General features: G+C 41.0%; 1 protein-coding gene across 2 annotated transcripts in view; it reads left to right on the forward strand.

Annotated features, from left to right (window-relative positions):
• Positions 1–17,983: 17,983 nt before the first annotated feature.
• The window catches only part of RASAL2 (RAS protein activator like 2), a 387,777-nt gene continuing 384,064 nt past the window's right edge, over positions 17,984–21,696 (forward strand). For both annotated transcript variants that reach the window (XM_036849962.1, XM_036849970.1), the window contains exon 1: positions 17,984–18,904. In XM_036849962.1, coding sequence (XP_036705857.1) covers positions 18,703–18,904 — 202 coding nt within the window. In that variant the 5' untranslated portion in view covers positions 17,984–18,702. The remainder of the gene's footprint in view (positions 18,905–21,696) is intronic.

A 21,696-nucleotide genomic window follows, 5' to 3' on the forward strand; every position in this document is an offset into this window, starting at 1 on the left:
GAGCAGAGTTCCTTCAGCCGCTTGCAGTGTTGTAGAGATGAAATGACTTTTTTAAGGGGCTGAGACAGATGGGTTCAAGAGCCCAACTACCTTTCTCTTTCTTCAGGTTGTATTGCTGAGTTGGGTCTACTGTTCCAGTCTCCTCCCTCCCTCATGGTGATTTTTTCTCCTTTCAAGGGTCCCCCTGTCCACCTCTGCAGTCCAGCTTCTGTTGAAGGGGGTGGGGATGAGATGGAGCCCAATGAGTGGGTGAGGAGGTCTGTCAATGCACATTACTTGGTAATAACTTTTTTAAACGAAAAGTTTATTGGTTTGTTTTTAGGCAGAGTCAAAATGTTCCCATATCAAAACAGCCACTTCAAGGCAGCCACATCAAGATGTTCCTGGCATCAAAATGACTGTGTCAAAGCTGTGTGTCAGCAAATCGTCTATTATAAAACAGCTTGTATCAAAATGGCTGTATCCTACATTGGCACAGGACTTGCCATCAAAGGAATGCTTTTTAGAATGTCAGTGCTGTTTATAAAGGTAAGATGAAAAGTTGTGTTTCTTTCCATTGATGCTCCAACTTTCAGTAGGGAGCTGGACTTAACCGCAAGGAACTGGAAGACAAAGAGGCACCACTCTTTATTTCTAGTTATCAATGCCTCCTGCAAAAAGGAATTAGGCACAAATTAACAAAGATGATCCAGCTTTTACCATGGAAGTCATGAAACTCCCATACTAATTTTATAATCATGCCTTTACACTTTGTTCTCAACACAAAGATCTTTTGGAATTATCGACTAAGAAGCAGCCAACAAATTTATGTCAATATGAAGGCAGCTTGGAGTCACTTGTTAACTGCCTACTACTACTGTGTTCATCATAGCCTGGAAGAACCAGAACTTGTACAAATGCCCTGAGTTGCTGCCTCTTCAGACACCCAATTAGGTTGCAAAACCTTCCCTGGAAGGTTTGATGTTAGAAACCTTTCTTGATGTCTATCTTCAGGCTAAGAAAACTTACAGGTTGGGCAGACTCTTGCACTGGGTATGCAACATATAGTGAACATGGCTCTTGTCCCTGACTTAATTGTTGTCCCACTTTTTCTTGACTTAACAATACCATGCTCTCTTGGCTTTAGCTCGCCTCACTGGCCACTCCTTCTCAGTCCTTTTCGGTCTCTCATTTCTCTATACAACTTCTAAATGTCGGCATGCTTCACTGCTCAGGCCTGGGCCCTCTTCTCTAAGGATAACTCTCTTTCTAGGAGAGCTCATTCAATTCTGTTGCTTTAAATAGCATCTGTGTGCTGATTACTCCAAATATGTTATTTCCAGCCCTAACCTTTCCCAGAACTCTAGATTTGTATATCCAATATCCACATCTGAATGTCCAAGAGGTATCTTAAATGTATAGGTCCAAAATGGAACACTAGATTTCCCAACCTAAACCTGTTCTTCTAGTCTTCATCTTAGTGTCAAAATGAACTACATAGTTGCCCAAGCCACAAACATAGAAATTACCCCTCATTTTTTCTCTCTCTATCTTTAAATATATACATTATTAGCCAATACTACTATAGTTGTACCTCCAAAACATATCTGGACTACATCTCCTTTCTTTTCTCTCCACTGCCACAACCCCAGTTTAAGCCACCATCATCTCTTACTAGGGCTGCTACAATGGCCTCTTAACTGATCTCTCCATTTCTTTGCATGACTGGTTCCTTCTCATGTCTTAGGCCTCAGATAACAGGTCAAAGCTCAAAGAGGACTTCCCAAACTACCCTTTCCTCCCACTTGTTCTCTATCAACTTGCCATGCTGACTTTCTTCATAGAACTCACCACAGTGTGTGATTATCTACTTCCTTCCTATTGACTGTGCTCCCTGCTAGAATATAAGCTCCAGTGGAGCAGGGAGTTCAACTCTTTTCCTCGCCGCTCAGTCCCTAGGGTTTACCATACTGCCTGACCCATGGTAGGCTCTTGACAAATATTTGCTGAATATGAATTCAAGTCTTTCCAAAAGAGAAAATCTCTTTGGGATTCCAGAAGTTTAGGAACCATCAATATCTGCTGTTGTTCAGAAATATCCCATTCTGATTGACCACATATACATGTATCAAACATGAGGAATGTTTATTTAAAGGCGTTAAGTCGAGACTATTTTAAGGCCCAGTTCAGACATAATTCTGTAAAGACTACTCCTTGGTTTGTCCCAATTTATAAACCAGGATGGTGACTATACGTGTTGGTTGGTACCACCTGGCTCAGGCACCAATCATTAGCAAAGTTGTTCTTTTACAAAAGATTTTACAAAAGATTTAATTGGGAAGAAATAATCACATGAATTAAAATGAACAATATTGAATTTTTATCTCTCTGATACATAAACATATGTACCATAAATGGAAATTAGTCAAGGAATGAGAAAATGTTATTTTGTGAACTGGCATGAGTTCTTTTTAGGTAAAACTTGTCTTTGTTTAGAATAATATCTTGAGAGACACCTAAGAAGAGAAAGTACAGGCTCTGTATGTGTTGGAAAGAAACAACAAAAAGATCACAAAGTCATTCTGCATAAGAAATTGGGAAATATGAGAAGAAAAAGAAGAAGTAAATGAGGAGGAAGAGTGGGAGAGAAGGTTGAGCAAAATGTCAGGAGACTTAACTTTGGGTTGGTAAGAATAGAGCAAGAAAATCAAATTTTCAGTTTTAAATTGGCTGCTGAAAAGTGCTGCGTATTTGCCATTTAGCCTCTTATCTGGCAAACATTATCTCTGAATCTGCACGAAGATACTACTGCACACAGCTGCCTCTCATGAATTTGGGGTGGGAAATCTAGGAGGAGGGGCTGTAACCCACCCTTGAGTCAGTGCCAAATGAAGATAAAGGAACAGCTGCAAGATAGAGAGCAAAGAATGGGAATTCAGCAGAAGCCAGAAATCAAATCCTGAGGTTATCAAGAGCATGGGGAGCCCAGAAAAACTGCAGAGAGTTTGGGGAGAGCATTGGTTTCCCCATAAGACATGGGATGGGGTTTCCAGATGAGTTTATGTAAACCTCAAAGTGATATCTGATTTTCCAGATAATCCAGGAGACATTAACAGTGTGATTCTACTGATAAATATTCATTACTCCTCACCATAGTATTAGTGAAAACCCTAGCTAGGGATGATAGACAGTATGTGTTCCCATTTGTATCCTCTCCTTTCATCATTGTATCCTACTTTATTTGCTTCTATTCTCCCTGGTGGTTCTGTACTCTAATCTAGACCTTATTAACCACATCATAGGTCACTGTTTTTTTACTATTCTTAGAGTTGGTTATCCAGGGCAAAAAAATTAAATTTATGAAGTCTTTGTGGTGGGAAAAGTCTAGCGAAAACTAAATTTTAAGCAATAATAATCAGAAAGACCAAAAGTTTCTACAAAGAGAATATTCAGTTCAATGAAATCGTTTATTCATTGAACTCAACAAATATTTCTGTGCTAGATACTCTGCTAGGTTCTCAAACTTTAAATATGAATAAAACCCAATTGCTTCTCTTGATAAGTTCACTGTCCAGTGGGGATACACAAACAGATAATTACAGTGCAATATGGTAAGTGCAAAATATAGTAATAACAATGACATTTATGAGATCATTAAAGAGAGGCACTTAGTGAAGACTGCAGGAGGGGTCAACATTAGGATGGTTTTTGAATGAGCTGACAGCTGAGTTGGATCTTAAAGGATGTGAACAGTTAGTCATGTAGAAATGGGGGTGGGGAATTACATTTCGGTTGGGGTACGTGAGGTGAAGGGAAGTGGAGCTGTGCTTTCTAGAAGGAACCACACGGCAAAGGCATGGAAGGAAAAATATGCATAGGCTATACATAGTTTTGAGTTGCTGGAGGCAAGATTAAGACTTAAATGAAGCTAGAGAAAAAGATAAGGGCTATATAACTCTGAGATTTGAACGCCATTTTAAAAAATGTAGACCATCCTATCTGCAATTGAGAAACATTAGAGGGTTTTGAGGCAGAAAAGTGCCATGGCAAGATTAGAATTTTAAATAAATTACTTCAGTGACTGTAAAGAGAACAACTAGAAAGCGGTTGTAGTGGCGCCTGTGGTTGTATCTATATTTTTTAAAATTAATTAATTTATTAATTTGGTTGCGCTCGGTCTTAGTTGTGGCAGGTGGGCTCCTTAGTTGCAGCACGTGGGCTCATTAGTTGCGGCAGGCAGGCTCCTTAGTTGAGGCTCCAGGTCTCCTTAGTTGTGGCTCACCAGCTCCTTAGTTGTGGCATGTGAACTCTTAGTTGTGGCATGCATGTGGGATCTAGTTCCCTAACCAGGGATCGAACTCAGGGCCCTTGCATTGGGAGCGCAGAGTCTTATCCACTGCTCCACCAGGAAAGTCCCATGTGGTTGTATCTATATTTGAGGTAGACAAAACAAAGGAGATTTGTTAGCAAATTTTTGTTCTAGTCCAGGTAAAAGATGAAGAGAACCCTATCTGAGGCATGGATAGTGAAGGTAGAGAGGTGGAGCAGATCAAGTAATGTTGAGGAAGTTAAATTGTCAGGCATGGTAATTGATTGGACTTGCAAAACAAAGGAGAAGAATCCGAAGAATTCTCTCTTGGATGACAAATATGGATAAAGGTGTCATGAGCTAAGATTCTGTCTACAGGAGGAGAAGCTAGTTTAATGGAGCAGATGGAGCATTCTGTTCTAAACATGTGAAGTTCCAGGTGACTTTGGGACAGCCAGAATGAGTCAGGATAAGCTAGAACTGAAGGGAGAGGTGTAAGATGAAGGTACAGCATTGAAATTCATCTCTGTACAGGGATAGTTGAAACTTTGAGGATGCGTCAGATCACCTAGGAAACCTTGTAGAGTGAGAAGAGTGCTGGTCAAGGGAGATTCCAGGGAGAAGATAAAAGGCCAACAAAGAAGGTAGAGAAGGAATGCTCAAAGATACATGAGAGAACAAGGAGAGTGTTATTAAAATGAAGAGTAAATTTTAAGAAGGAAGAATTTAATTGTTATATGTAACAGAAGCATTGCAATATAGGGCTTTCAATTTATCCACTTAGATATCATTTTGAGAGCTGTGTCATAGAGTAGAAACAGGTTGAGGAGTGTGTAAGGAGGCAACCCCCTTGAGTATCCAGGAAGGTTATTCAAGCCAGACAAGGACAACACCAGAAGGGAAAGTTATTGGTTCATCTCACATATAAATATAGATACATAAAAAAGAAATAAAATATTTACAGTTCATTAAAAATACAATATAATCAAGAAAGGTTTAATCCCAGAAATGGAATGATAATTTATTTTTTGAAATCTGTTAATGTAACTCACTATCTTATCCAATTAAGGGAAAAAACTAAATGATCACCTCAATAAATACAAAAGGAAACATTTAATAAAATTTAATACTCACTTTATGATTTTAAAATATCTTTCTTAGAAAACTAGAAATAGATCAGAGAATCATTAATATCAAAAACTTATAGAAAACATCATAGTTAATGGTGAAATAATGGAAACATTCCTTTTAAAGTCAGAAACAAGACAGAATTAGTGTGTCCATTCCACATTGTCCTGGAGGACCTAACCAATGTAATAAGACAAGGCGGGGGAAAGGGATTGGAAAGAAAGAAACAAAATAGTCATTATATGAAAATAATATGATTATCTACAGAAAACATTCAAGACAATCTTTTGACGTGTAATCAATACACATAAGAGAGTTTTTCAAGGGACTTCCCTGATGGTCCATCAGTCAGGACTCCATGCTCCCAACACAGTGGGCCCGGGTTCGATCCCTGGTCAGGGAATTCCCAAAATCAGTGCTCAAAAACTGATAGTGTTTCTATACATAAGCAATAACCAGTTAGAAAATATAATAATGATAATACCTGAATTACAGCGGCAAGAAAGGCCATAATGTATTCAGAAATAAATCTAACAAAAAAATCTAATATCTGTATAAACAAATAAAACTTTATTGATAGATATAAAATAGGAGAGAAATAGCTTATTCTTGAAGGGAAAACTCAATATTATAAAGAGACAATTCTCCTCAATGTATAAATTTTGTTAAATTTACAGTCAGAATTCCAACAGGGTGTTTTGTGGAATTTGACCAGTTGATTTTAAAATGTGCATGGAATACTTCAGGGCCAAGAATAGGCAAGGTAATTTTGAAGAAGAAAAATAAGGGGGAGAAATTAACACAATGTGGTACTAGAGCATAAATAAATAAATGGGGACCAATAGAACAGGACAGAAAGCAACACATATGAGAACTTGGTATATAATAGAAGTGAAAGTACAAAGTAATGGGGGAAAGCTGGACTATTCAATAAATGGTGCAGGGTCAATTAGCTATCCATACAAGGAAAAATTAGATCCTTCCCACTGTACAGATAAATAAATAACCATTGGATAAAAGACTTCAATGTGAAAGGCAGAATAATAAAGCTTTCAGAAGATAATAGAGCACAATATATTCATTACTTCCAAGTAGGGAAGGCTTTTTAAAATAATTAATTAATTAATTAATTTTTATTTTTGGCTGCATTGGGTCTTCGTTGCTGTGCGCGGGCTTTCTCCAGTTGTGGCGAGCAGGGGCTACTCTTTGTTGCGGTGCGCAGGCTTCTCATTGAGGTAGCTTCTCTTGCTGTGGAGCACAGGCTCTAGGTGCGCAGGCTTCAGTAGTTGTGGCTCTCAGGCTTAGTTGCTCCGCGGCATGTGGGATCTTCCTGGACCAGGGATCGAACCCGTTTTCCCCTGCACTGGCAGGGGGATTCTGAACCACCTCTCCACCAGGGAAGTCCCGGGGAGGCTTTTTCAAGGCGTGAAAAACAAACCATAAACAAACAAAAAAGATAAATTAAAATTTCTATGGAGAAAGATATCATAAACAATGTTAAAAGACAAGACTAAGAGAAAATACTTGCAAATCAAATAACTTACAAAAGATTAGGGCACAGTATATAAAGAGAACCTTATAAGTCAATAAGAAAAAGACCAAAATGCAATAGAAAAATACTTGTCAATAACTGTGAATAGGCAATTCAGAGACATGAAATCCAAATTGCCAATAGCATATAAAAAGATGCTTAACCTCTCTAGAGGAAAATGTAAATGTAAAATTTGACTGCTTTTCATATATATGAGAATGGCACAAATTTAAAATCTGATAATATTTTGGCAAGGATGTGAAATTAGAAACCCTCATACTCTGCTAATGAGAAAGTAAATTGGTACAACCACTGTGGAAAGCAATTTGCCAATATTTTATAGAGTGAAATCAATATGTACCCTAATACATAGCAATTCAATTTCCGGACATATATCTAGAGGCACACTTATACATACATATGCACAAGGAGAATTGCCTTAAGGATGGTTACTGCTTTATTGTTTGCAATCACAAAAATTTGGAAACAACCATCAGTAGCAGAATGTATAAATTAATACTGGAGTATTTATACGATACAAAGCTACACAGCAGTTAAAATGAATGGACTAGATCCATGAGTATCAATGTAGATAAATCTTAAAAACACAATACTGAATGCAAAAAGTAAATTTCAGTATCTATTATGTATATGTAAGTTTCATGGAGTCACAAAAGACAAATTCAATAGGAAAAATCATCAAAAGATTTGCATACACACACACTATATTTGGTTTATCACATATCTGTCCATCTATCCATCCATCAACACATCTTATTTTAATGCATGCACTTTAAAGAAAGTTGCAGACATCAGTGCATTTCATAGGTCAGGAGCTTTTTGATTAAATGGGAGAGATGAACATATAAACTGAGGGAAGAAGCCCTCAATGCTGAAAGTGTGGTTGAAAGAAAAAAGAGAGAAGATAATTGTTGAGGCTGAAAGAGGTGGGAGAGTTTGAATTTTGAAAAAGAGGAGGGACCACTCATTCTCTGAGACTGAAGGAAAAGATGGTGGTGGGGTAGGGATGTTGAAGGAGCTCTTTCTCGGTGGCCTCAATTTTTCTCCTTGATATGGGAGGAAGAAATATTTTGAGAATGAGAATTGGGAGTTGACTAGGTCCTGAGGAGAGAGACAAAGATTAGGTGTGTGTGTGTGTATAATTAAACCATGCCACGCGTCTTGCAGGATCTCAGTTCCCCCGACCAGGGATTGAACCTGGGCCATGGCAGTGAAAGCGCCGAATCGTAACCACTAGACCACCAGGGAACTCTTAAGATTAGGTATATTTACTGGAGAGAATGGGAGAGGGAATTGATCAAAAATAAGTTAAGGGATTGATGGAGTCTCTGAGTGCCCGGATGAGCTTGAATCTGTAGCAAAGCAAGACTCTAGATTATGTGATTTTCTCCAGCTCTCAGCTGTTTGAGAAGGAGGAGCAGAAAGAAGCAGACTGAAGGAAAGATCTAGAGTTGATGCTGCAGGACAGGGTGCAAGGGAATGGAAAAGACTCGTGTGAGAGTATTTCAGATGAGCAATTCTTAATCCCAAGCAGGGCATGAGACTAAGAGAGTCTAGGAATCAAATAAAGAGATCAACAGGTTTGAGTTCTCATGAAATGGAGAAATGGCCCTTTTGCTGAGCCACAAATTTAGAGAGAAGCTTTGTTCTAACTAGGCTCACTGCTACAACTCCAAACACAGAGACACAGTTTGTTCAAGAACAAAGTCTTCATGGCCTCTTTAGAAACTCTGTGGCAGCCCTCACCACATCTCTGCCTTTTGACAGAGGCTGTATCCTATTGGGACACCAAAAACTGTGCACCAAAGTGTAATATTTGAAGCCCATCTCTTTCTCTTCCCTATAATCCTTAGTCACTGATTAAAAGAGAAATGCTTCTAGTCACCTATTCTCTTTTAGCCTTGTCCTTTTAATGGTTTAGTACTTTCTCACTTTTTCAGCTTATCACTATAAACCCCTTGTTTCTTATTTCTTGTACCTATCACTACAAGCCCCTTAATCATCCTTTCCACTGAGTCATATGGATCATTATTCCATTGTAATAAAATACATTCTTAATATTTCTTCTTGGAGGTATGTGCCTCCAAGGTAATTAAGGGAGTTTCCTTCAAGGCTAGAAATTGCCCTGCAAATTCCTCTAGTTGGGGTTGTTCATTTTCTCATACACTTGGTTATATTGTGCTATAGAGGGAGTTGAGGTGCAGGGGTTGGTATTTGGCTACTTGCAATCCCATTGCTACTTCCAGACCATCACTCTTCAACTCTCATGTAAAAGTTCACCCTTCTCTTAAGGATGATCACTACCCTCTCCTCCTCCCTGCCACTAACCACCCTTCAGGTTGCTTCCTTTCATTCCTCAAAGACTTTGAGACTTAACTCACAGTCGTCCTCTTTATCCCACCTCCTACCCCCATCCTAAAAGTTCAATAACTTAGCTTCCTTATTTTTGTACCTCCTTAACACTTGCAACCTTCTTTTCCACTCTACTTCAGTTATCTACTTCCCAGGACCACATTCTATTTCTTGTCATCACTCAGACATTACACCTCAGCAATGTTAAACGGCAGTACCCCACTTTCTGACTACTAGCTTCTAACTTCTAGCTCCTCCCTAGTTGTCTTGTAAGGATGTCCTGTTACAGACCAAGCGGAAAATGATCCAAAAAAACTTTCCAGAGTTCTTATTCTCAAAAGCAATCCACCCTGATCAATAATGGTGAGACATTTCAGGAGGTATGACCATGTTAATCCACATTTAGATGACAGCCTTCTAGGGATATATTTTAGGTCTTTTTTGGTCTTTACTCACGAGAGTCATTTTAAATAGGCTCCAACTATTATAACTGATGTCTTAACACCTTTATTAAACTAGAGGCAAAATGAAAATGGGCCAGTGTAGCCTCCACATGTTGACAAATGGTGATAGTATTGCTCTCAGGGTCACATTAAGGACAGTGAAATCATTTAAAAAATCACCACTCTAGAATCATTTGGCTTTGATTTTTTTAATTGCATTTTTGGGGACTCATTAGAACCAAAATGCTAAGGAAGGGTCATTTTCTTTAGCTAGGCTGAAGTAATTTAGTGTTTCTATAGCTACCAGAAAAACACAGAAATTAATTTGCTAAAGATTACCCCCTTCATAGATTGTGTTAGTTAATAGATGGTTGGTACTGTATGTTCCAGGCAGAGCTGGAAAAGATACGGTGTTCAGAGCGCTGGCAAAAGCAGGAGTACACAAAAACACACACAAAAATTTTAAGAGTTCAATACTTGCCATTTCTAAAACAGGCTCTGTAGTGGTCATCACTGAAAAAAAATCAGCACTTTGTTGCTCTCTCTGACACTTTGCAATGTTTTCATTTTAATTACATGGTATGCGGTAGGGCCCTTTATTATTTTCAGTGCTTAGGACCTTGAAAGGTTTCAATGAGGCCCTGATGTCGGTGGCCCTTGTGGCTCCATCTGAGTGTTTTTATTCTTTCTGCGTTCCTGCAGCTGAATGCTGAGGCAAGGTTATTATTCCAGAGGAGGTTGTACCAAGAAGAAATGACTGGCGGAGCTCTGTTTGGCCTGTTCTGCTGCTTTCCCAAACAATACGGTCATCGGTTGGTACAAACAGTGACTTTCTCTTAGGCAACACGGGCCAGGTATAAAAGAGTGCTCACAAAACCCCAGAAGATCCCTAAGTTTTCCTTGGTATGGATGAATGTCTAAGATCCAGCAGTTTCTAATTTATAATCACTGTCAAATGTTGCTGTGAGGAGAATCAGTGTTCCTTAAGTCCTCTACCTCAACCTCAGTTTCCCGTTTAGAATACTCACTTCCTTTCCACCTGACCTGCTTCCAAACTTGACTCATGCCACAGCTTTGGTTTTCATCCAACTCTTTCTACCCAGAATGCAGCAGAATGAATGGCAGTCACCCAACCACTTGAGGCTTGCTGTCCTCGGCTCTTGAATAAAAAGACAGAAAGTAGAGAAATAGTTCCTTTGAAATACAGACCCCTTCTAGGGAGGAGGGAATCTATTTTCTTCCTTTGCATTGGATTCTGCTTAAGACTCAGGATGCAGGATGCTCTCTTGATGGGGGACAGACAAGGCTGAAAAGAGGGACATACTGAGCAATGAGGAACAGCTGAGAGCTACAAAGATAGGGCTGTGCTCATGTATAAATAGAAATGTTGCTGCTACCCTGATGAATCAGACCAGATGTTTCTCTGATGTCTCTGTTTGGTCCTTTGGTTTATAAAAAAAAGTATAATTTTGCTAAAATTATATGTGAGGCCAGGAATGTGGCACAAATGCTTTAAGCTTAAATAATATGTAAAAGAACAAAATTACGTTACTGAAGAAAACTGTATCAACAAGAAAAACCTCCATTTAGAGAAGGACAGAAAAGAGCAGGAAGGAAACAATCTGTTGATGGAATTGATGAATTAAGATTCAGGAGATCTGAACTCTAATCCTTCCTCTGTCACTAGGTGTGTGACCTTGGGCAAGCCAGGTCATTTTCTTGGGTCTAGCTATATTTATATTTATTTTTTAAAAATATTCATTGGAGTATAGTTGATTTACAATGTTGTGTCAGTTTCTGCTGTACAGCAAAGTGAACCAGCTATACATATACATATATCCACTCCCTTTCAGATTCTTTTCCCATATAGGTCATTACGAAGTAGAGTTCCCTGTGCTACACATCAGGTCCTTATTAGTCATCCATTTTATATATAGTTGTGCGTAGATGTCAATCCCAACCTCCTAATTCATCCCTCCCCCTCCTTTCCCCTCCTGGCAACCACAAGACTGCTCTCTATATCTGTGACTCTATTTCTGTTGGTATATATATATTTTTTTAAATGGGGGACGGGCAGGGTGAGAATGGGGTTTCATGTCTGGGTTCATTAAATTGACTTTTTTAGGTGTTTTTGCAGCCCCAAACATCTATGAACCCAACCATGTTTTCCTTTTCAGTTTAGTTTCTTGTTTCCTGGCTTCTAGTTTCATTGAGGGGTTGGTATGTGAAAGACAAGGTAGGGCGTAAACATGAATTAACACAAGGCCTCTGTCCTCAAGATGCTTATAACATACTAGCAGATATTAGAGTTACACAAAATACTATAAACTGTGATTGATTCCAGAGGCAGACATGAACAAATGCCATGGGAACTCAGAGGAAGAAGAGATCATTGCCAGCTTGGACGATAAGAAATAACTTGCTGGAGGAGGACATCCGCATTTGATGGGGGAGGCTTGAAAGTTGGTGAGTTTTTAGCAGTCAGAGGTAGAGAAAAGGACATTCCCGATATAAGAAACAAGAGGAGGCAAGGAGCAAGAAAAGTGCTGGATGTATTTGGGGAACATCAGCCATTTGGGGTGGCTGAGCATAGGCTATGAGTCAGGTAGCAATGATGGTTTGGGACCACACTGGGGAGGCCCTTTTGATCTTAGTAGAGCATGCATTTTACTTAGTAGGCAGCAGGGAGCTGTCTTTCTGAACTTGGATGTGACCTGGCCTGAACTGTGCTTTAGAATAATTCACCTACAGCAAAGTGTAGGATGAACTGGAAGTGGAAAGGTCTCAGGGGAAGGAGGACAGCTAAAAAAACCAATGCATAATCTTGGTGAAAGCTAACCAAGCCTGAGCTAGGACGGTGTCGGTGGGAATGGAAAGCATTCCAAATGGGTTAGATTTATGCAAGCTAGGGAGGGAGGAGGGGACTCAAAGGTAACTCCGTGTTTAAGCAAGTCAGTGGTAGAACCTACTAGTTCTACTAACATAAAAAGGAAATTCAAGAAGAGAAGGGTGTTTGGGCGGGGGAAAGGGGGAAAGAATTCACTTTCCATGCACTGAATTTGAAGCACAGGAAGAATGCATAGCTTAGTGGAGGTGTTCAACATTCACAGACTCCTCCTGACTGGACCTCAGTACTGTGGATGGGGCTGGAAATGGGTATCTTGGAGTCAACATTATCTAAGTGAAGGAGCTGAAATCCTCAAAGTGAAAAGAGCACCAAGGAATTGGAGAGTGAGGCAGGAAGAAGACGGACAACAGAGTCTTGAGAAATGTCTAAATTCTTCCATTATGATGAACTAGGCATGGCCAATGTTACAGAATATAATCAAGAGAGTGCCACATCATTGTGTCCAAGGGGAAAGGGAATATTGAAAGGGATTGGCTGGTGAACCACAGCTGCATTACTGCTTGGGGGATTAGGGGTTTAGAGCTAGTGTCTAGATTGCCTAGAAGGAACTGGCTATTAAGAAAATAGTTAAGAGCATTTGTGATGATGGAGCCTCTTATGTAAGTGTTTTCTGACAGATGAACAGATGAGAAAATTGGACATGTACCTGGTCCTCAGACTGACAGCCAAGATTGCAAATCCTCATCTCTTCTTTATATTGAAAACGTGTACTTAGAACCCAAAGCTTCTTTCTTTCTTTTGGAAATCTCAGATTATTATCAGCCTTTGTTTTTCAGACTATGACCAGGGAATTTATTATCTTTTCTCCTCCAGAGTTCCCCAACTTTTAGTTCCCTCTGGTCTGGGTTTTGGGTCAGATTCTTAGAGTTGAATTCCATTGACAATAAATATGTAGATCACCTCTGGGAGCTTGGTGTCAGAAGCTCTAGAGGGAGGAAAAAGGAGGAGAGAGTAGGGCAGGCAGGGAAATGAGACTTTATTGTATTTCACACACAAAGGCCTGTTTGCAAACTACAATGTAAACTAAGACTTTAACAGCAAAGGATTTATCTTCACTTCAAAATCTGGGATTTCACCAGGCAGATAACACTGGTATAAATCCAAGTAGGATTAACTGCTTCCCAGCAATGCAAATTGGTTTAACACTTTTGTTCATTTTATTTTTCTTCAATATTTTTTTTAAGTGATAATAATTTACAAAAACCACGAAATGTTTACTTTTGGCTCCACAACCGTTAGAACAATTCTACCTGACAAAGTGGGGAAACCCCTTAAGGAATCCAGATCCATCAATGAATTAAAAAATTAGGAAACTGGGGTTTTAATCTATGAACTAGTTATGTTACTTTATGTAGGTTGCTTAATAGAATTCTATGCTCCAATTTTTTCATTGGCTAAATGGTGATTTTAAAAAACACTGGTTCGGCTTATCTCACAGAATTATTGTTCAGGTTGTGAAAGTATTTTCTCTTTAAATTATAAACAGTAGATACATTCCAGACATACTGTTACTTAAGCAACTAGATAACCACTGAAGCCAGTCTGGGGTCAGAATGGGGAGGTGAAGGAAAAACTGGGATTTGGGGAAACTGGATGCAGAAAGTAGGATTACTGGGGATTGGCAGAAGTTTTTTTCTTCAGCTCAACAATGAATGACGCTAATGAGAGAGCAAGCTAGGAAAAAGAAAAAAAAACACTGTGAATGTTTCATACACCACTCCTAATGCTGCTTTGAAATAACTGCTTGGGTAAATAAATTCCATATACAGTGACTAATAAAGAGATGCCCAAATTTGTACATCTGATGCCCATTATTCCCTTGCTCTCTGACTTCTTTCTTTCTTCTTCTTTTTTTAAAAAATATTTATTAATTTATTTTCGGCTGTGTTGGGTCTTTGCAGCCGCTTGCTGGATCTTTAGTTGTGGCGCGTGGGCTTCTTTCCAGTTTTGGTGTGCGGGCTTAGTTGCCCACGGCATGTGGAATCTTAGTTCCCCAACCAGGGATCAAATCAGCGTCCCCTGCATTGGAAGATGGATTCTTCAATTTTTTTAAATTTTTGGCTGCATTGTGTCTTCGTTGCTGTGCGCAGGCTTTCTCTAGTTGCGGTGCGCGGGCTTCTCATTGAGGTGGCCTCTCGTTGCAGAGCACGGGCTCTAGGCACGTGGGCTTCAGTAGTTGTGAAACGCGGGCTAAGTAGTTGTGGTGCACGGGCTTAGTTGCTCCGCAGCATGTGGGATCTTCCCGGACCAGGGCTCGAACCTGTGTCCCCTGCATTGGCAGGCAGATTCTTTTTTTTTTTTTCAGTGCTCATACATGCATTTATTATTATTATTTATTTTTTATATATTTTTAAACATCTTTATTGGAGTATAATTGTTTTACAATGGTGTGTTAGTTTCTGCTTTATAACGAAGTGAATCAATTATACATATACATATGTTCCCATATCTCTTCCCTCTTGTGTCTCCCTCCCTCCCACCCCTCTAGGTGGTCACAAAGCATGGAGCTGATCTCCCTGTGCTATGCAGCTGCTTCCCACTAGCTATCTATTTTACGTTTGGTAGTGTATATATGTCCATGCCACTCTCTCACTTTGTCACAGCTTACCCTTCCCCCTCCCCATATCCTCAAGTCCATTCTCTAGTAGGTCTGTGTCTTTATTTCTGTCTTGTCCCTAGGTTCTTCATGACCTTTTTTTTTTTTTCTTAGATTCCATATATATGTGTTAGCATATGGTATTTGTTTTTCTGACTTACTTCACTCTGTATGACAGACTCTAACTCCATCCACCTCACTACCAATAACTCAATTTTGTTTCTTTTTATGGCTGAGTAATATTCCATTGTATATATGTGCCACATCTTCTTTATCCATTCATCCGATGATGGACACTTAGGTTGCCTCCATGTCCTGGCTGTTGTAAATAGAGCTGCAATGAACATTTTGGTACATGACTCTTTTTGAATGATGGTTTTCTCAGGGTATATGCCCAGTAGTGGGATTGCTGGGTCATATGGTAGTTCTATTTTTAGTTTTTTAAGGAACCTCCATACTGTTCTCCATAGTGGCTGTATCAATTTACATTCCCGCCAACAGTGCAAGAGTGTTTCCTTTTCTCCACACTCTCTCCAGCATTTATTGTTTCTAGATTTTTTGATGATGGCCATTCTGACCGGTGTGAGATGATATCTCATTGTAGTTTTGATTTGCATTTCTCTAATGATTAATGATGTTGAGCATTCTTTCATGTGTTTGTTGGCAATCTGTATATCTTCTTTGGAGAAATGTCTATTTAGGTTTTCTGCCCATTTTTTGGATTGGGTTGTTTGTTTTTTTGATATTGAGCTGCATGAGCTCCTTGTAAATTTTGGAGATTAATCGTTTGTCAGTTGCTTCATTTGCAAATATTTTCTCCCATTCTGAGGGTTGTCTTTTGGTCTTGTTTATGGTTTCCTTGGCTGTGCAAAAGCTTTTAAGTTTCATTAGGTCCCATTTGTTTATTTTTGTTTTTATTTCCATTTCTCTAGGAGGTGGGTCAAAAAGGATCTTGCTGTGATTTATGTCATAGAGTGTTCTGCCTATGTTTTCCTCTAAGAGTTTGATACTGTCTGGCCTTACATTTAGGTCTTTAATCCATTTAGAGTTTATTTTTGTGTATGGTGTTAGGGAGTGTTCTAATTTCATACTTTTACATCTACCTGTCCAATTTTCCCAGCACCACTGGCAGGCAGATTCTTAACCACTGCACTACCAGGGAAGTCTTGGAAGGTGGATTCTTAACCACGGGACCACCAGGGAAGTCCCTGACTTCTGTTACCATAACTTCACCGGTAATTTAGTGTAAATAAAAATGCTCTAGCTCTATTCAGGGCAGGGCTCTAAATCTCTAGCTTCAACACTTTCTTTTGTCCACACACTGAGGGATACGATGGTTAGACTTGGAAGTCTGACTGTGGAGTCAGATAGTAAGAAATCAGGGTTCTAGATACTGGAAATGATCACTTCAATACATCACCAAGCCACATATCAACAAGCTTAATCACAAAAGGTTTTTGAGGGAAAGAAGTTGAAGTAACCAATATCACTGAGGCATTGCAGACCTATCTGTACTGGTGGTTGATTTGCCAGGTAACATGGCTGTTCCTCAGTTTTCTCACCTGTTAAACAGGAGGCAGGATGAGATTCTCTCTAAGGTTACTTCCTGTTGTGAAATACTATTACTCTAAATAACAGTTTAGAGAAAATTACAAAACGCGTCCTCATACCTCTTGATAAGACTGAACAATACAGAAAACAAGAATGTCCCCTGGTAGACCCGTCTCTTTGTGCCAAGTAGGGAGAAACGGGGGACAAACACTAAACAACCCCCCCCACCCCGCAAAGGATTTAAAAAGAAAAACCGCAATGTATACTTATGGAACCCTTGCTAGGTTTTATGCAGCCACGTTCAAGAAACATTGTTGGAGACCCACTATGTGCAAGACACTGTTTAAGTTGTTACTTTTCAATTTTAAAATCATAATTATTACTTTTCCAGCAACTCAAATCTGAACTGGTGAATATCGCTTTGGGTGGGCATAAAATTAAACCCAAGGTCAAGGGAGACAGTCTACAGATAAACCAAAAATAAAACGCAAGTGACATTAGAGACTTCGGCAAAAAAGCCAACATATTGCACAAAGATCAAAGGCAAAAAAAGAGAAACATGTTTGGTTAATACTGGGCTTTTGAGCATTTCGTGTGCTTGCGAGGCCCGTCCATCCATCCACACCACACTTCTTAACCATGCTGTTCTAAACCGATGACAAATCCAGCTTTAGCGCGGACAGGTCGCAGAGCGCGGTCCCCACACAATCCCACAATCCCAGACCCCGCTGCCAACTCTCCTCTCTGGGAAGGAACGAAGCTTTTCCCCTAAGGTGACTGTAAAATAAAGCAGCATCTCCAATCTCTCCGTCCAATGAGAAAGAAATGTTGGTCCAAACAAATAAAGACATAAATGCATACGTACAAGGAAAAGGGTGGGAAGAGGGGAAAGGGAAGCTCTTTTCCTTTCTTTTTAAATTTCCCGCACCCCTTTTCCACCCCGCCTCTCCATGCCGGCTCCACTTCAAGAAGCAGTTGGGGAGACTGGTAGACCGGGAAACGCACTGCAGGGAGGTGGGGGAGAGGGTATTTGGAAAGTAGGCGGGACTGGCTGGATGAATAACTCGGGGTCCGATTTTTCCTGCCTTCGGCGGCAGTTCCTCCTCCGCTTCGTTACTCTACTGCACACGCGGCTTTGCTCTCGGCCCTCGATTACTCCGGCCTATCACCCTGGGATGCCGCCTGCCGCCGCCACAGCCGCGGCTGCCGGGCTTGTGGGATCCGCGGCGGAGTCGGAGCCGGACCCCGAGCAGCGGCGAGAGCCGTGGCCTGAGAGTTTACAGGGGCGGGCCGGCTCATTCTTGGGGTGGGTGCTGAGGACTGGCGGGCGAGAACCCGGGGCCACCGCCCCCCCTCCCCCGCCCACCCAGGGGTGAGGGAGTGGACACTCGGAGTCCCTGAGGCGGCGGCGGCTGCGGCGGCGGCGGGAGCCGGTCAAAGGGGGCGGCCCCTGGCGGCGACGCCCCCAGCCCAGCCCTGCCTGGCCCCACTCCATCCCCAGCCCCGGCCCTATCGGCCCGCGGGTGACGCCGGCTGGGGCACAGAAAGGCGGCTCCGAGGGGGCGGGCGGGCAATCCGCCCCTCCCGGGTCCTTCCACGTCCCCTCCCGGGAGGGACCCATACCTGAGCCCGGACCCACCCCCACCCGGGGCCACGCTGGATCCGCCTCCCGGGCTGGGTCCCGCCCGCCGGCTGCAGGTGGGCAGCAGCGCCCGAGCCGCGGGCAGTGGGCGGCGGGGAAGGAGGTGAGCCGCGTCCGCGCCGGCTGTCGCTCGAGTCCTTGCCCCCGCTGCTGCGCTCTCCTCCTCCCCTTCCCGCAGGCAGGGCGCGGAGCCGCGCGCCCGCCCCGCCGCCGCCGCCGCCGCCTTGTCCCTCAGGGGCACCATGGAGCTCTCCCTATCGTGCGGAGGAGCCGCGGAGGCGCTCTCCTGGCCGGAGATGTTCCCGGGACTGGAGTCCGACTCGCCGCTCCCCCCGGATGAGCTGGACGCTGTTGTCCCGGTCAGTGGGGCCGTGGCCGGTGGCATGTTGGATCGGATCCTTCTGGAGTCCGTGTGCCAGCAACAGAGCTGGGTCCGGGTGTACGGTAAGGACCAAAGGCCGTCTTAGAGGCTGATGTTTCGTATCTTTGCTCAGGCTGAAATTCATTCCCTGGTCTCAGTCCTGTTCTCAGTCCCCATCCATCCTGGGTCCGTTTCCCACATCCCTTTTGGTTCTGGGGTGCATTTCTGACAAGTTTCTCCAGACTAGTACTTGAGGAGAGAGATGTGACTCAGTATGGTCTTTGGACCTTTTCAGGTACCTGCAGTAGATTTAAGGTGGAGTTGGGATATGCAGACTTAATTCTCAGGTGGTGACTTCAAGAGAAGTGTCAGCTGATCTTCAAGAAGAACACACCGTGAAATCAAATGAATGGCGTTTCATTGCTTTCTCTGGAGTGAGGCAAGGCTGCAAACTAAGATATTATGAAAAAGCTTAGCAGAGGTTAAGATAATAAAGTAAAAATCAGAAGCATTTATTTGGTGGGAACAGTCTAATTCTATAACCTCTTTCTGAACCTCACTCTCCAAAGGCAAGCACTTAGTCCAAGGGGTGTGGATTGTTTCAGATTGCACCATTGTTTCTGGTGCTCTTTGTAAAGTGACTGGGTTGCTACTCAGCAAGTTAAAAAGTGATGAACACACTAAAACTTTCCCTTTCTGCATTCCTAGTAACCACCTCTTTAATTAAAACTGAATGATGAGATTCTATTAGGGCGAGCCTTGTGGCAGCATTAAAACCATGCTGGTTTTGAAAACCCATAGCCCAAGGATTTATAGCCTGGCATTCAGGACTGAGCTGTGGCTTTCCAAAATATTGAAACATCAAGGTGTTTATCACTTATCTCACAGGACTATAAAAGACATTAGTAATGTGGCTGAGTATAAGATGGCAAATTTGAAGCACCTGAGATCAACACAATGTTAAGATGTTATCCTGCAGTCATGTGCATCTAAGCCTGTTAGTGATCAAGTACGTTATGTTTTTTGTTTTTTGTTTTTTCATCCTGAACAGGGTATGTGTTTAGTATTCAAGAGTGACTGTGACTTTGAAGTTGTCTTCCTGGATAGTTCAGTTGATTTCAAGACTTTAAGTCTTATCACCATCAGAAAGATCATAGAACTGGGAGTCCAGAGATCTGAATTTTTGTCTCAGTTCTGCCACTAAATGGCTATGTGATTTGGAGCAGAGCAGGTCACTTTTTTGACATCTCATTCCTCTTCTGTAAAATGAGTGAATTGGATTAAATAATCTCTTAAGGGTCCTTCTAGTTCTAAAAATCCATCAATTTTTATAACCAATTCTTAAGAATTTATGTATGTAGCACTTTGTATTTTGCTGGATGTTTATAAATGTTTCTTGATGTTGTTTTAATTAACTGAAAGAATTAAAGCAAAGAAGTGGGAGATGATGCAAGGTCACCCTGTTCATTCTCAGCAGATTAAAAACTTTAGTCCCTGATTTTTCCACCCACCTGCTGTTCCTACTTAGCCGATGGTTTATAACAAAGGTTGGTGAGAATCTGAAATTGAGCTTGAATTAGAGTATATTGTGGTTACAACTTTTTCCTATTCTATCCTTCCTGTCCTTATACACTTCTTTTGCATATTGTTTTTTATATGAAGTTAGAGATAGGGCCTTGTTACTGCAAGAATATGTATATATGACAATTCAGTATTTCAGTGTCAAACTATTCTGTCTGGATTTTCTAGATCTAGTGTTAAATACCTTCTTTGCATATAACCCATAAAACTATGTGCTTGTCTTTGTAGTCCATTCCTAGGGCTAGGTTTGTGTGTATATTCTTAAATATATATGTATATTCTCTCTCACACACACATATATAGTGTGCATTTCAAAGCCAATTTGCAGACTTTCTACTGCATTATAACTTTTTTGTCTTCCCTATCAATTAACCAGAAGTTTTTATTTACTGTTCAGTACTGCTACTTTCCTTCCTCTAAGGCAGCTCATCTTGGTTACTACTTTATTGTCTTTAGTTTGATGTAAATATTCCAAAACTATCTGAATGACTTGGCTTTTCTATGTCCTTAGCTAGTTTTTAAGTTGCCTGTTGTATAGCTCTTTGAAAAGCTTTGAAGTAAAAAAATAGAATGTAGAAAATCAATTTGGAAGAGAGTTCGTTTTGGTTTTCTTGTTTATTTGTTTTGTGTGTTCAAAATCCTGATTGTTTTGGAACATCAAGGTTCTTTTACACAATTGAAAGAGACTTTGATGAGTGTACTCCAATGTTTTTTAAAGAAATCCAGAAACTAGTCTAGAGCATGCAACTGGGGGTTGAGAACCTGGGTTTTCATTCTGGCCTTGCCACAAATTGTTGTTTAACTTTGGGCAAGTAATTTTAAGTCCGTGGGTCTAGGTTTCTACATAAAATGTGGAATCTGGAGTAATTGTATCTACGGTACATTTTAGTTTTAGAGTTTTCTGATTCTATGGCCTACCCTATTATTTAACCTACAACTTTGCCTCCCAATTCCACCCTGACTCTTGGGGCCAGGCATCAAGCAAGCCTTTAATACATTTAAATCATGACTATCAGGATTCTGGGGAGCACTTTTATCAAAAGGTCAATGAACTGAGTTTTGAAAGAAGGAATGTTGAGGGCAGATGTATATTTGTTTGGAATGTTTTCACAAGATAGGAAGGTGGGGATGGGGATCTCAGATCTAGCTCATTCAGTTTTGAGACCTAACCTAGAATAGACCTGTGGGTTTTAAAGATAGGATGCAAAGTAAGGAGCTGTATTAAGTGCTTCTGGCTTCTGGCTATGGTTTACATCCTCTTCAATATCCTTAACGTTTGAAATCAGTATGCATA

This window comes from Balaenoptera musculus, chromosome 1 (genome assembly GCF_009873245.2).
Source record: "Balaenoptera musculus isolate JJ_BM4_2016_0621 chromosome 1, mBalMus1.pri.v3, whole genome shotgun sequence".
NCBI classification, from domain to species: domain Eukaryota; kingdom Metazoa; phylum Chordata; class Mammalia; order Artiodactyla; family Balaenopteridae; genus Balaenoptera; species Balaenoptera musculus.